Source organism: Pimephales promelas, chromosome 2, assembly GCF_988280905.1.
Source record: "Pimephales promelas chromosome 2, fPimPro1.hap1.1, whole genome shotgun sequence".
Taxonomy (NCBI): Eukaryota; Metazoa; Chordata; class Actinopteri; order Cypriniformes; family Leuciscidae; genus Pimephales; species Pimephales promelas.
The window spans coordinates 7,089,189-7,103,682 of NC_142770.1; the positions used below are offsets into that span (position 1 = coordinate 7,089,189).

General features: G+C 40.6%; 1 protein-coding gene across 2 annotated transcripts in view; it reads right to left on the bottom strand.

Moving 5' to 3' along the window:
- Window positions 1–8,402, bottom strand: part of arhgef18b (Rho/Rac guanine nucleotide exchange factor 18b) — a 40,928-nt gene extending 32,526 nt beyond the window's left edge. Inside the window, exons 1-7 of one of the 2 annotated variants that reach the window (XM_089134127.1) lie at window positions 8,321–8,402; window positions 6,054–6,175; window positions 4,444–4,898; window positions 3,578–3,728; window positions 3,167–3,290; window positions 849–900; window positions 209–253 (exon numbers count right to left, since the gene is read on the bottom strand). In XM_089134127.1, the coding sequence (XP_088990253.1) occupies window positions 209–253; window positions 849–900; window positions 3,167–3,290; window positions 3,578–3,728; window positions 4,444–4,898; window positions 6,054–6,175; window positions 8,321–8,390 (1,019 nt within the window). In that variant the 5' untranslated portion in view covers window positions 8,391–8,402. The remainder of the gene's footprint in view (window positions 1–208; window positions 254–848; window positions 901–3,166; window positions 3,291–3,577; window positions 3,729–4,443; window positions 4,899–6,053; window positions 6,176–8,320) is intronic. The other variant, XM_089134131.1, reaches the window with a different exon arrangement.
- Between the last annotated feature and the right edge of the window lie 6,092 nt (window positions 8,403–14,494).

The following is a 14,494-nucleotide window of genomic DNA, read 5'->3' on the forward strand; positions in this document are numbered from 1 at the left end:
GATAAAACCAAATACAGCAAGAGTGGTAAACACAGAAGATAACATACGTCATACACATGCAAACGTACACAACATTTTCAAGACAGGCGAGTGACAAACAATGCTTTCTATTTTGGGCCTGCAAACCAAACGTGGGCCAGGGGCGCTCATGTTAATGTTGTTAGTTTGTACGGAGGGTACGACAGGCTCCTTCACACTGTTTACTTACCCATGATACTGCTTAAGCTCCTGTAGAACTTTCTGTACCATCAGCCTGAGACAAACAAGACACTGAGGCTAAGTATGTGTGGCAGTGGGAGGGCACACGGCGGGCCGCTGTCCAAATAAAACCATCAGCACAAAATCTACTGCCTAGCTCACACATACAGGGGCAGAATACATCAACAGTGGGATAGAATCAAAACTCCCACAGCTTTCCTTTAGAATAAGTTGCAAAAATGCTACTGTACAACTGTAGCTTTTCATGTCTATTAGCTTCTATGCTAATCTATATGCTAGTGTGCTCCTAAAAGCAGATATTTATTCAATGATCTTTATATAACCTTCTAGGGTCATAGGGCTGGAGCCTATCCCAGTTTTTAGGCCAGAGGCATGGGAAAGCACCCTGAACCGATGGCAAGTCTATCGCAGGGCTCTCAGACATACACACATTCACAGGTAACTTTGAATCTTTGGACTATGAGTGAAACCGTAGGACCCGGAGGAAACTCATTCCGACACGGGGAGAACATGCAAGGCAGGGCTCAGCTGGGGATAAAACCGGGGACCTTTTCGCTAACCACTGAGCCACTGTGCTTCACAATAATCTTGTGGTAGCTCTTCAGCAAAACATAAATGTGGAAACTTACACATGACTTCGTCCCACCACAGACTGCAGCCCCTCTTCCGACTCCTGCTCTTCTGGAATTCCAAACCAACACAAAGTCAGGATTATGTATAATAAGAAGTTAAAATGCAGAAAAGTAAAATGAAAAAATGAAAAGTTAAAATGAAAAGTTTTTTAACGGTTCTTTGCAACACGTCAGGTTCCGTTTTCTAAGTAACAACAATGACTACCCAGACAGCAAACTGACATTGAATCAACGTGGAAACGACGTCTCTCATGACATTGAAACAACGTTGATTTTGCTCATCGAATTAACGTTGAACCAACGTCAGACGCGGCATTCTTCAAAGCTAAATGTAAATCGAAAATTGGTTTGCTTTCATAACGTTGAAACAACGTGTTGATTTCAAGTTGATTTTCCGTTAGTTTTGAAAGAATGACGCGTCTGACGTTGGTTCAACGTTAATTCGATGAGCAAAACAATGTCAGATCAACGTTGTTTCGATGTCATGTTTCTACGTTGATTCAATGTCAGTTTGCTATCTGGGTACGTTTACATGCAGCCAATAACCCATTCAAAACCGGGATATTAGCAATAACCCGGTCGCGAACGGCCATGTAAACACCGGCAAAAACCTGAATATGCTCATATCCCGGATTTTAAAAAGGGGGTACCCCTTTTCTAACCTGAATTTTTGGTCATGTAAACGCGTATTGGCCTATCCCCATAGTGATTTGTGTTCTGCGCATGTTCTATTCGCAAGGAATCTTGGTCTTTTGAGTAGAGTAATCCGCGCGCAGTATCCACAAGTTTCCGAGGGGCGCTCCTGTAAAGAATAAAGTGGGTGAAACTTCCGGTGAGGCGGCGGAAGTAGCATCCCAATGGTATTTTGTGTGTTAGTTAGCGAAGAGGCTAGCTGTTTTTCGAAAAATTATTTTACTATTTAAAGACGCAAATCTTTATGAGAGATGTCGTTACGGAGCTCAGGGACAACATGTGCTGTTCGAGGTTGTATGTATAACCGGACTAAACTAATTCAGTGGCTTAAACGTGATTGTTTTGATAAGCTGAAAACTAAATCAGAGTGATCCTGCCAGAGCCCGTCTCTGATCCTGCCAACGACTGTAGTTTCCATCACCTCCCAAAAGACGACGAATCTTCCTGTGTACATTTGTTTAAATTCATAATATTTTATAAACTCTATCAGCATGTGGTTGGCTGTTCGCTATTGATGTTACAGCTAAACTCAGGATCAAGCCTGTGTTGACAGAATACCAAATGTGCCAGTTAATGTATTCAAGTAGCACATACATTTATAATTTTGAATAAACTCCAAAGCACAATGACTAAGTGTGTATTTTTTATTTTAATTGTTTGTCAGCTCGCACAACTGTCTGTCACCATGCCTTGATGAGTATTGATTATTAACAATGTTTTTATAATACTCCCAATCAACTACTGCGGACGGTAAAGGTACTGTTATTTCACCCTTTTGAATTTCGTTGAGGTTGTGTTCCCACATCGTTAGCTAGTTTGGATCGCTATAACTTGAATGACTGTCAACTGTTGAATGAACGAGTGTCAAGCATGTCAAATCGCGCTTTGTTTTTCTTCGAACCGGAAGTCGCGCCCACTTTTGACGCAAGGCCTCATGGGGCGTAGGAAACTTGTGGATACTGGAAGTAAACATGGCGAGACCAGGCGAGACACAGCACAGCATACGTTTGGAGCGAGGTCAGAAACATTACCAGCATCAAAGCGCAAACAAAGGCGATCGCTATCTGCCCCGAACTATTCATTATCCGCGTGCTGTTGTTGTTGTTGTATTTGGATACAGGAAGAAGAATCGGAAATGACGCATATTGCGTCTTAAGGTTGCCCGTACGTCTATACGCTAACCGCGCATCGCCGTTTACATCGGGATATTGCAATTCCATGCATACAGGAGAAACTCTCTCTACTCACGCATATAAACGGGTCATTCCTAATGTTTCAGAAACCCAAATAGTGACCTTAACCCGACCATAACCTAGAAATTGGCCGCATGTAAACATAGTCAACATGGGGCTCTTGAGTTTCTATATGGTAAAGATCTGTTACATTACAGGTTCTTCAAATTAGTGTTTCAGTATTTCGATTCTTGAAAGCACCATAACTTGATCTGTAGAACTACAGAATAAAGAAGGTATTTGTGGACGATGGTAAAATGGTAAATAATTCTGTTTCCCCCTGGCAGAATTAGCATTGCATTTATCTGATTGCTTCAAAGCTAGAGCCCATGAGAACCTGATTCATTCAGACTGGATTTGTCTGCCTAATTGGAGAATCATTTTACTAACCTCTGGCCTCTCTGGCTGCCTGCTTAGAAGTCTCCAGGATGCGGGAGACTCTGTCAGCTTGTACTTTTTCATCAGTCGCGAGAATTTCAGATCGGGAATACACTGTCCTTGCTGGTGAGGGCGGCTGCAATCATGGTCAAAAACAAACAGTGGGAAAACATTATCAATAAGAGTTATAGCAGGAGTAGCCAACCCAGCTTCTGGAGGACTGCCTTCCTGGAGAGTTCAGTTTCAAGCCTGATCCAACCCCTGTTATTCAGGGGTTGTAGAGTAGTTCAGGTGCGTTTGATTAGGGTTGATGTTAAAGTCTGCAGAATGGTAGCCCTCTAGGAGCAGGAGTGCAGTTTATAGAGTTATGTGAATGTCTTGCTCTGTTCATACTAAGACATAGATTTCAGTAGGGACAGTTACTGTTATTTGGGGGCTTTCACTTTCCACAGCACCGGTCGTTTCTTCCACTGAGCTTTCGGAGAAGGAGGAAGATGGTAAATGGAAACTTTTGTCCAAACACTGGTCCACTCTTTCTCCATCACTGTCAATGTCTGTGGTGTCTAGACTGAATCTACATAAATAAAACAGTGTTTTCATACATGTATACAACAGTGTCACTATTGGCGCGTTTACATTACACAGTACCAGCTCGACTCGACTCGGCTCGGCTTTGTTTGGTTTTCCACTGTGTAAAAGTTGTACCTGTACTTGCTTTCGGGTGCTTTTTTTTGTATCACCTCCGGCAAGGTTCTGAGCAAGCTAAGGCGAGCTAAGCCGGTACTAAAATGTGATGTGAAAACAATGCCGACTGATTGGTCCGAGAGAATCGTCACCATTCACTGCATCATCGTTGCACGCGCCAGTTGGAGTATCCAGAATATCCCCGCCATTTTTAAATAGTTTGGCAAGAGATAGTTACTAAACTTACTACTATTATTATGGCAACTGTGAAGAATACGCTGTTGTCAAACAAGGAGGTGCAGACTTTCCTTTGTTTGGTTGCGGAAGAGAGGATCCAGCGAGAGCTTGATGGGGCAACGAGGAACGAAAGGTGTCGCTATGACGACCGGGTACTATTTGTGGCGGTACTGTCTGCAATGGAAAACGGAGCGAAAAGCGAGCAGAGCCGAGCCAAGTCGAGTCAAGCTGGTACTGGTAATGGAAAAACGCCATATGTAACTTAGCAAACAAAAGACATGTACTTCTCGGACATTTGCAGGAAATAACATAGCATTTGGTTCTGGAAATGACATTAAGACACTGGGACAAGTGAAAAAGTGTCTTACCTTCTGCCCAGGTCAATTGGCGATACTGGCACTTCCCAGCTGTGTCTACGTGAAGTGGACATAGATCTAACCAATGTGGGAAAGTTATCGGTGTCCGGGTCCTCATCTTGCTCGGATTCCGGACAATTCTGGGACTCTGAAGATCTAATAGCTACCAAGCGATCCATTGCTTCCCTTCCAGCAAAATTCAGAGAGTTGTCTATCTGGAGAAGTTTATGGGTGTGGAACTCTGTGAAATCCTGCCTTGATCCACTCTCTGTTGTGAACACAGGCAGTACCAAAGGGGTAAGACCCTTGTCAGAAACAGGTGCAGTTAAGACAGGAAGTCGCACGTCTGGTTCATCAGTGGATCCGAGCTGCAAGTCTCTGTAATATTCAGAATCTCTGAGAGAAGAGCAGAGCTCTAAAAGGTCCTCCTCACTGCTGCACTCGTCGCTTTCAGCCAAGAAGTTCCTCTAAAAACGGGAAACCCCAACAATGTCAAGTCAAAGTGAGTCTCCTGCTAGTGTCATTCATCGACTGAAAGTGGAAGCAGTCAGCTGGACTTCTTGTGTGATGAAAAAAGCACAGTCAACTATAGCCAGCCACATTTACCCAAGGACACATTTATCCAAGGACACTCCCCATGGAGGAACCAAGCATTGATCTACACTACTCAACTTCAGTTTCAGTCTGTTCCTCTCAGAAATCTATTCAGAAGTTTTATACGTAGAACACAAATCACATCGACCAGGGTTCCCCAATCTCGGTCCAGTCCCACCAGAGTCCCAGCTCCAACCCTGATCAAACACACCTGTGCAAACTAATCAAGGTCTTCAGGATCAGTAGAAAGTCACAGGTAGGTGTGTTTGATCAGTGTTGGAGCTAAACTCTGCAGGGACAGTGGCCCCCCAGGACCGAGATTGGTGAACCCTGATATAGACTATTTTTGGTGAAACTGATTTTGCTGGGTCAACATCCTTGATGATCCTGGAACAACATTCTTGGCAACCAATCAGTTTGAGGATTTAGGGCTAATGATGTGGTTAAGTTTAAGGCTATGTCAGACATCCCAACCTGCAAGAATTCATTTCCGGGAGGTATATTTCGGTAACAGGATCGTGGGTGGAAGGGAGGGCTAACTTTCGTGTTCGCGAGGCACACTCGATCTCTCCCTCTAACTTTCGCGTTCGCGAGGCACACTCGGTCTCTCCCTCTGTACAGTGCACGCGCAGCGCACTATGTATGTTATGCGCGCAGTATGTCTCGCTCTAGATTCCGGGAGATTTTAACTAATTTGCGGGCATCAGGGAGACGCTATCAATATGCGGGAGACTCCCGGAACTTCCGGGAGACTTGGGATGTCTGCTATGTTTACACGGAAACGATTCTGAAGAGAAAACGCAAAAGTGGCGTTGCGTCATCACTTTTTATTCTGTGTTTAGACGAGCGTTTTGTGTGGGAAATCCGCATGTAAACGAAAGGCACATCCGATAAAATATTTTTACGTTTTCACCCGCGAGCGTTCTCGTGTAAACAGAGCCTAAGACTGAGTTAGGGGCTGATGCATTGTTCTCAATCAATCAACCATTTCCCCCAGTTTAATAATTAGGTTGTGTTTAGGGTCTTACCTTGTCCTCAGGAGAACTGCTGAAGAAGACATCTTCTGGGATGGAAGCCGGGGACAAGGAAGAAGAGGAACTGGGTGCTGAGACCGGGGCACGAATTTGAGTGCATGGTTTGCAGTCTGACGCTGAAACACAAACAGTTCCATCATGAATTTTGCTATAGGAATATAATCCGGTAACTGTGAGAACTCTTGTTCTTGTGCTGCTTTTAAGGCAGTGCCTTTTTTCACTTTCTCTGGACCAGACAAAACAAATTAGGAGTGGTGTGACATTCTGGTTATCTAATTACATCATATCTCTTGTTTATTTGGATTGAGGATTGTGACAAAGCAATAATATAGATATGGTTCTGGATAGCCAGTATGACGGCATACCCTAAATATAACCTTCTAACTTCAAGCAGCTACTGTCAGAACTTATCAGCGACTTCCATTAAGTCCAGCGTATAACATCAACAACACTCAGCCGGAGTTAGTAGAACCTGGAAGCAATTCACTGTAAACAGAAGATCTTAATCTGATGTGAAATGGAAGCACTAGTTTACAGAGGCAAAACTCTGTGTTGTGTTTGATAGCAGGTACATGATAGCTGAGAGCCTGATGTCATTGGAGAACCTATGGTTCTTCAAGAAGTCATCTAAATACTTCTGCTTCCAAAGAACCAATGGAACAATGGAACCAATGGAACCAATTCGCTGACCTGAGGAACATTTGAATTTGAAAATGAACTTGCTTACTCTCCAAAATAGCCAAATAACCAACTGTAGAACCCCAAAGAACCTGTATTTTTGAATATAAACACAACGTTCATCATCTTTTGAGATTTGCAAAGATTTCCCTCAACTCTTAACAACTTACCTTGGAGTTAAATTAAGGGTCATCAGAACTTGGGGAATTAACGAAGTGACCTTTCCACATATCAGAATATCTCTTGATTTGATAACGACAATGATATGGACTATGACAAAACCCAGACACCAAAGTCCAAACCAGAACCTTTCTCCTTCAACGACTGCATGTCCTTAAACGATGGATGAATGAAGCCTGCAATGCTTTCTGCCGTAAATCATCTCGGCCCTAGACGAATGACAGAGTCTGAGTGCGGTGAGGTGGTTTGTATCTGAGTCGGACATGTGATATGTAAACTATAAGAGCACCATGATGCTTATCATGTTCAAATATCCTTTTATGGCTGCCCCCTTCTTACCATATGCTCCAACATGAATACTTAAAGGGGCCTCCCAGATTTGACAAGGGTTACTGTAGGTCTACCGCAGAAAACTTCTGTTTTTGACACACATGAATGTCTGTCCACACCCTAACATGCAAAATTGTATTTTGGTCTAAATAAAATCAAACAGGCTGTAAATAGCTCACTAGAGTAGCCAAATCCGTGGAGGAAGCTAAATGTTTGCCATTAGCAATTTGCAGAATTATGTTATGCGAGTCTTGAGCTTTTCCAAGAGGATTACGGGGACAACCCCAAAGCTGTAAAGCAATGCAGCTTTATTTTGAGCTTCATTTACAGATGCTCTCCATCAAAAGCAACTTGAGTAAACTAATTTGAACTTCTGTTAGAACTACTTCTGTTTTTTGAGTCTGTCCGACTGTCAAACTATCTAGACAGACAAACAAATAGATAGAGAAGCTCAATGTTTTGGAGCGGATGTGCTAATGGCTAACAGCTAAAAGCATGTTTTTGTCATTTTCTCTTGTATTTGTGTCAGAATTTAAACTTAGATCACTTGATGAACTCATGGCTCGGAGTATTATGCACTATACACTTGACTTGTGTTATATTTGAATGATTTTGGAGTCCACTGACTTCCATTTATAGCTCAATTAACTGCAATGACACAATCCGACGCAACTGTCAGGAGTGTGAAATGTGGTTTTGTCGGTGCTAACACACAGTCAGTTGATGAGAGCTGCATGCAAGTGTGCAGTGTGACCCGTCCTCTTGAGCAGCAGTGGTCTGACAGACCACAAACTCATGTACCATCACATCAGTGACGTACTCAACCACAAACAAACACAGCAACTTTCAACTATTTATAGTTTAAGGATGAAACGACGACCACACCACTGCAAAACTCTAGAGACACATGACTGATTTTGTTTACTTCAAAAAGCCAACACAAAACAATATACCATAGTTACTTTATATATTTACATATGTAGGTACTACCATGTTGTTTGGTCAGATTTAGCAAAGAAAGAGTGGAAAAGAAAGATGCCAAAGGTCCAGAAAGACACAATCATCCTCTCTACCTCTTTTGAAGGACCATCGTTTCATCCATGAGAAAGAGGGCCAGGAGTTGTGGAGAGGTGGATCTGCCATGTGGACGGTGCGGGTCTCTCCCAGAGGAGTTAGTGAGCGAGATATCAGGAAAACTAGAGTCCCACAGCAGGATCAGAGGAGAGAACCGCCGGGGATTAACTAACATATGATTTAAAGTCAAGAGGCACGGCAGCGGGGGCTCACAGCGAGAGAGTGGGAGGGATGAAAGAGAGAAAGGAAGCACCACTGGATATGAGCAGGAGGGAATTCATTTTAACGGTAAAAAAATGGTACCATGGTTCACTTTAAAAAAAAAAACTTTTGCTGATAATTTACTCGCCCCCATGTCATCCAAGATGTCCATGTCATTCTTTCTTCAGTAAAAAAGAAATTAAGGTTTTTGATGAAAACATTCCAGGATTTTTCTCCATATAATGGACTTCAATGGGAACCAAACGGTTCAAGGTCCAAAAAACAGTTTCAGTGCAAACTGTTCAAAGGGATTTAAACGATTCCAGACGATGAATAAGGGTTTTATCAAGCGAAACGATCGCTCATTTAATAAATAAATAAGAGAATTTAAGTTTTATAAGCTCAAATGGTCGCCTTGCTCTGTTCTGTGACGAACGTTCGCGACTCTCCGAAAAAACAAATCTTTTTTCGTGTCATTTGGTTAATTCAACGAACGAAATGAACGAGTTGACTTGGAAAAAGATTTGTTTATTTTGATGAACGATTTCGAACGAGAGTCACGAATGAGCATCACAGAACAGAGCAAGGCGAGCATTTGAGCTTATAAAACTTAAATTCTCTTATTTATTTATTAAAGGAACACTCCGACTTTTTGGGACTTTAGCCTATTCACCTTACCCCCCAGAGTTAGATAAGTCCATACCTTTTTCATCTCCGTGCGTGCTATAAGTCTGTTTGACGCACCCACCGCTAGCCTAGCTTAGCACAAAGACTCGATGTGACTGGTTGCAGCTTTCATACTGATCCAAATGAGTGGCAAAATAACGCAAACGTTTTCCTATTTACATGTTGTGATTTGTATAGTCACATAATGTACAAATAACAAAGTCAAATGAGACACAGACATCTTTTAACCGTATAAAACCTGGGAACTATTCTCTGAAGGCGAAGCACTTCTACTTTGACGGCGTAATAACCGCATCACCGGAGACACGCCGTGGTGAGGAGCGGAGAGTTCGCTCGGTGTTTGGGTAATAGAGTCAGCAATTTATAAATAGTAAAAGCGTAGTTTAGAGTCATGGGTTTTCGCTCTATTGTAAATAGCTGCGACTGTAAACAGGGGAGGTAATACCATGTTTCACAGAATTCCAACTAAAAACGCTGACTGGATGAAGAAATGGTTAACTTACTCTGGATATTTATCCAAACACACCTAAGATTATCAAGGGACATTATGTTTGCTCGGTACATTTCAATGAGGACGACTATTTTGAAAAAATGGAATTTGCCACACGGACCATAATGTGCTGAAGGATACGGCCATCCCATCGATAGCACAGACAGGACAAGTGGATCACCTGCGGCTGAGGTAAGTGTTCCGTTATGTTTTTAGATGACCTACTGTAACAGTGCCTTTAGCCAGATCTAATGTAACGTTAGTGACACTATTATATGATTAGGGTATGAATATGTTTTTATCTTGATGCGGTGCGGACGCGCTTGGGAAAAAAAAACGAGCGCGTTTACCGCGTTGAACTTGCACCCTGCGCGCGGCGCGCCTAGTAGCCTAAATTTGAAATAACCATGGAAATAACGAACTTGAGCGTGCAAAAGGGTACGATAGGCTGTGAGTTCATTGTGCAAAAACAATTTGTGTGTACAAACCACAACATGTAAATAGGAAAACGTTTGCGTTATTTTGTCACTCATTTGGATTAGTATGAAAGCTGCAACCATTCACATCCAGTCTTTGTGCTAAGCTAGGCTAGCGGTGGGTGCGTCAAACAGACTTATAGCACGCACGGAGATGAAAAAGGTATGTACGGACTTATCTAACTCTGGGGGGTAAGGTGAATAGGCTAAAGTCCCAAAAAGTCGGAGTGTTCCTTTAAATGAGCGATAGATTCGCTTGATAAGAGCCTTATTCATCGTATGGAATCGTTTAAAGCCCTTTGAACAGTTTGCACTGAAACTGTCTTTTGGACTTTGAACCGTTTGGTTCCCATTGAAGTCCATTATATGGAGAAAAATCCTGGAATGCTTTCATCAAGAACGACATGGACATCTTGGAGTTAATTATCAGCAAAAAAAATTTAAAAGTGAACTACTCTGTTTTGTTTTGCAAACATTCATCTTTTCTGCTGACATCATCAAGGCCAGTTCTTTTTAGACTCCTCCCCTTCAACATCCTGCCACATAAAAATACTTTTCAGCATCCAATCAATTCCTGGTGGATGAAATCTTTCCCAATATACTTTCTTCTTTTAGATAACCTTGTTTTAAACCGAAATATCCCAGATTATGCCAGTAAAATGTCAAAAATGTTCATTGTGTGACCTAAAGGCCCATAACGTTTGGGGCTAATGTATATATACTGTACCGCATTATTGTGTAAATGGTATATTCATACATCATTGTATTTCTATCAACGATATACAACTAAATAAAAAGAAATACAAATACCAAAAGTACTATGCTACCCTGGTATTCTTTGAGGTGGAGTACCGTATAAAAATCATGGTATAAAAATAAATGTCAAAGTACTGTATATGATCACAGTAATACCATTTTACAAAAGGGACGGAAATGATGTGTGTGAGCTGGTGTACAAGACTGAAAGTTAAAAACACAATCCGTGATGCACCAAAGAGCGTGATGCTTCTGAAAAATGGCCTGTCATTTCAACCAACGTCTAGTATGATTTTTCTACACTTTGTCATGCAGTTGCACCACACTGATCTGCACTATACAACAGCATTTCTGCTTAGACAGTTCCTTAAATGAAACCGATGGAGCAATAATGGCAGAAAGCACCAGTGAAATCCATCAAGTTGAGATAACGTCGGGTTCTTGTAGGTCAAAATATCCAAACTACAGTCAAAACTCACGGTTAAACGCATTAGCTAAAGGTTCTATGATAGCATCTCAGCTTATCTGGAACCGATTAAGATAATGAATTACCAGGCACAGATTCAGTTTAAAATGAGCACTTCTTGTGCATAAACTAAAAACTAAATGTTCTTATGTACTCACCCCAATTTAAAGAGATAAACAGCAATCCTCAACTAGCAAAACGTCCTCCTCTGAGACTCACACAACCGACTTTGTGCCAGCTGAAACGTCTGAAAAGAGCAGAGAGGCTGTGTTAACCACAGCCTTAAACACACAACATTGCTACAACTTCCTCTTCACACAGACATCTAGCACAGGCACATGGCCTTTACATGAGCACCCATACGGGGCCCTTCTGTTTGGACGTGATACCATCAAAACGTGTTGATGCGGGACGTTAGAATTCAAACAGTAGGAAAACCAATGTACTTTGCATGTTCATGTGATGATGTGATAGTTGCAGCATTCTCACACAAATGAGTGCAGGGTTTAGAAAAGATAAGCGGAACTCAGGCACCGGTGGTTAACGTGGTGAACTAACCCCTTTTAAAGAGTTTGTTTTGCTCAAACTTGCCACTCTTCACACTTTACTGGCTACTGACTTTCCGGCTGTATAATTGCAGTACATCTATTTTGACGAACCAATATGGAGAGTTTTTTTTTTTTTTTTTCAAATAATAACAGCACTGAGCATCTTGTTATGGTTTTTTAATCTAGCATCGTGTAAATATGGTATATGGCAACCATTCAGTACCACACTATATGGGTGTTTGAAAACTATAGAAAAACGAATAAAATGACAAAATCTTCTTCAACTTTGGACACCGTGTTGACATACACTCTCAGAAAAAAAGGTACAAAAGCTGTCACTGGGGCTGTACCTTTTCAAAAGGTACACTTTTGTACCCAAAGGCTGCATATTGGTACCTTAGTGGTACGTATTAGCACCTAAAATGGACATATTACCACCTAAAAAGGACATGTTAGCTCATGAAATTGACATATTAGCACCTAAAATGTACATATTAGCACCTAAAATATACATATTAACACTTAAAACGTACATATTAACACTTAAAATGTTCATATTAACACTTAAAATGCACATATTAGTACCTCAAATGTACATATTACCACCTAAAATGGACATATTAGCTCATGAAATTTACACATTAGCTCCTGAAATGGACATATTACCACCTAAAATGTACATATTAGCACCTAAAATGTACATATTAACACTTAAATGTACATATTAACACTTAAAATGTTCATATTAACACTTAAAATGTACATATTAGCACCCAAAATGTACATATTACCACCTAAAAAGGACATATTAGCTCATGAAATTGACATATTAGCACCTAAAATGTACATATTAGCACCTAAAATATACATATTAACACTTAAAATGTACATATTAACACTTAAAATGTTCATATTAACACTTAAAATGCACATATTAGTACCTCAAATGTACATATTACCACCTAAAATGGACATATTAGCTCAAGAAATTTACACATTAGCTCCTGAAATGGACATATTACCACCTAAAATGTACATATTAGCACCTAAAATGTACATATTAACACTTAAATGTACATATTAACACTTAAAATGTTCATATTAACACTTAAAACGTACATATTAGCACCCAAAATGTACATATTAACACCGAAAATGTACTTATTAGCTCATGAAATGGACAAAAGTTTACCCTTTGAAAAGGTACAGCCCCAGTGACAACTTTTGTACCTTTTTTTCTGAGAGTGCATAGGCTTCAGTAAATCGAGGAAAAGGAGTTTCTGAAGACATTTGTAAACTATGATAAGAAAAAAATACTAAAAATACTTGCACTTGAAATATTCTAGAAGTCTAAAATCTATTGAATAATTTCACACAAGGCTACACTTCGTATTAAAACGAACGGTTCATTTTTCTTTAAAGCAGTGTAAGCCGATGAGTTTTGAATGTTATAAGTTGTATTTGTTGAAATTAAAAATAAAACGCATTATAAACTAAACAAATCCATAAATCATTGTTGGCAAAATGATCATGATAGCCTTATATATCCTACAAACCCTTTTAGAACAAAGTATAATTTGCACGGTTTTACGTGATATGATAAGCGATTGTTAGATTTAATCAGCGCGATTTGCTGCGATTATTGTTCAGATTACAATAGGCTCTATGCACGAACCCTGCTGACGTGTGTGTGTCCGAAAGAATCTCAGTCAGCTTCTTTACTTCCGGAAGCGCGTTCTGCAGGCCAAGTGTATAGCGGCAAAACTTTAATAAAATCCGTTTTCTCAGAAACGGAGACAACGATTTTAGAAACGCTGATTCGCTAGTCTAGTTTCGTACGATATGAGAGAATACTAACCCTCAAAGTTGTTGATGTAGCTCGAAATATATAATTTAAATAACTTCTCTTTTATACTCTTGTGTGACTGCCTCACAGTGTTGTTAACATTATTCACGGTAACCGCAAGTGTAATTCGACACTATCTCCACCTAACGCAAAACCGGCTTCTGACCATAGACTGACGCAGCACCGGCTGTAGCGATCGTGCATACAGGCTATTTAGTATGAAAATGATTATGTTGGTCATACTTCCAAAAAGTATAATCTTTTGGTGACTGCCGCACACTCTCCTCAAAACATTGGATTCATCCGCGCTGTGCATTGCCGAGGCACAACCCACGTAAAGTTGATAATTCTGCGAATAACTGCAATTGCAGATTTCGAACAGAGATGGCGACAAATAGGAAAAACTACGGACTGCAGCTTTAAATAAAACCCAAAATATAGTACATTCATTTCATGAAGTAAAAAAAAAAATGACAAAAAATTATTTTTGACGGCCACGCAAGTAGCACTAAAGAGTTAAAATAATTTACTCACCCTTACGTCGTTCCAAACCTGTATGATTTTCTGTCTTCTGTGGAACATAAAAGGAGAAATTTTGATCTTGGTTGCTTTTCCATTTAATGAAAGTGAATTCAATTGAACATGTAGGCTACTGTAATAATAACACTGATCATCATCTTGGGAACAACAGACACAACGGAGA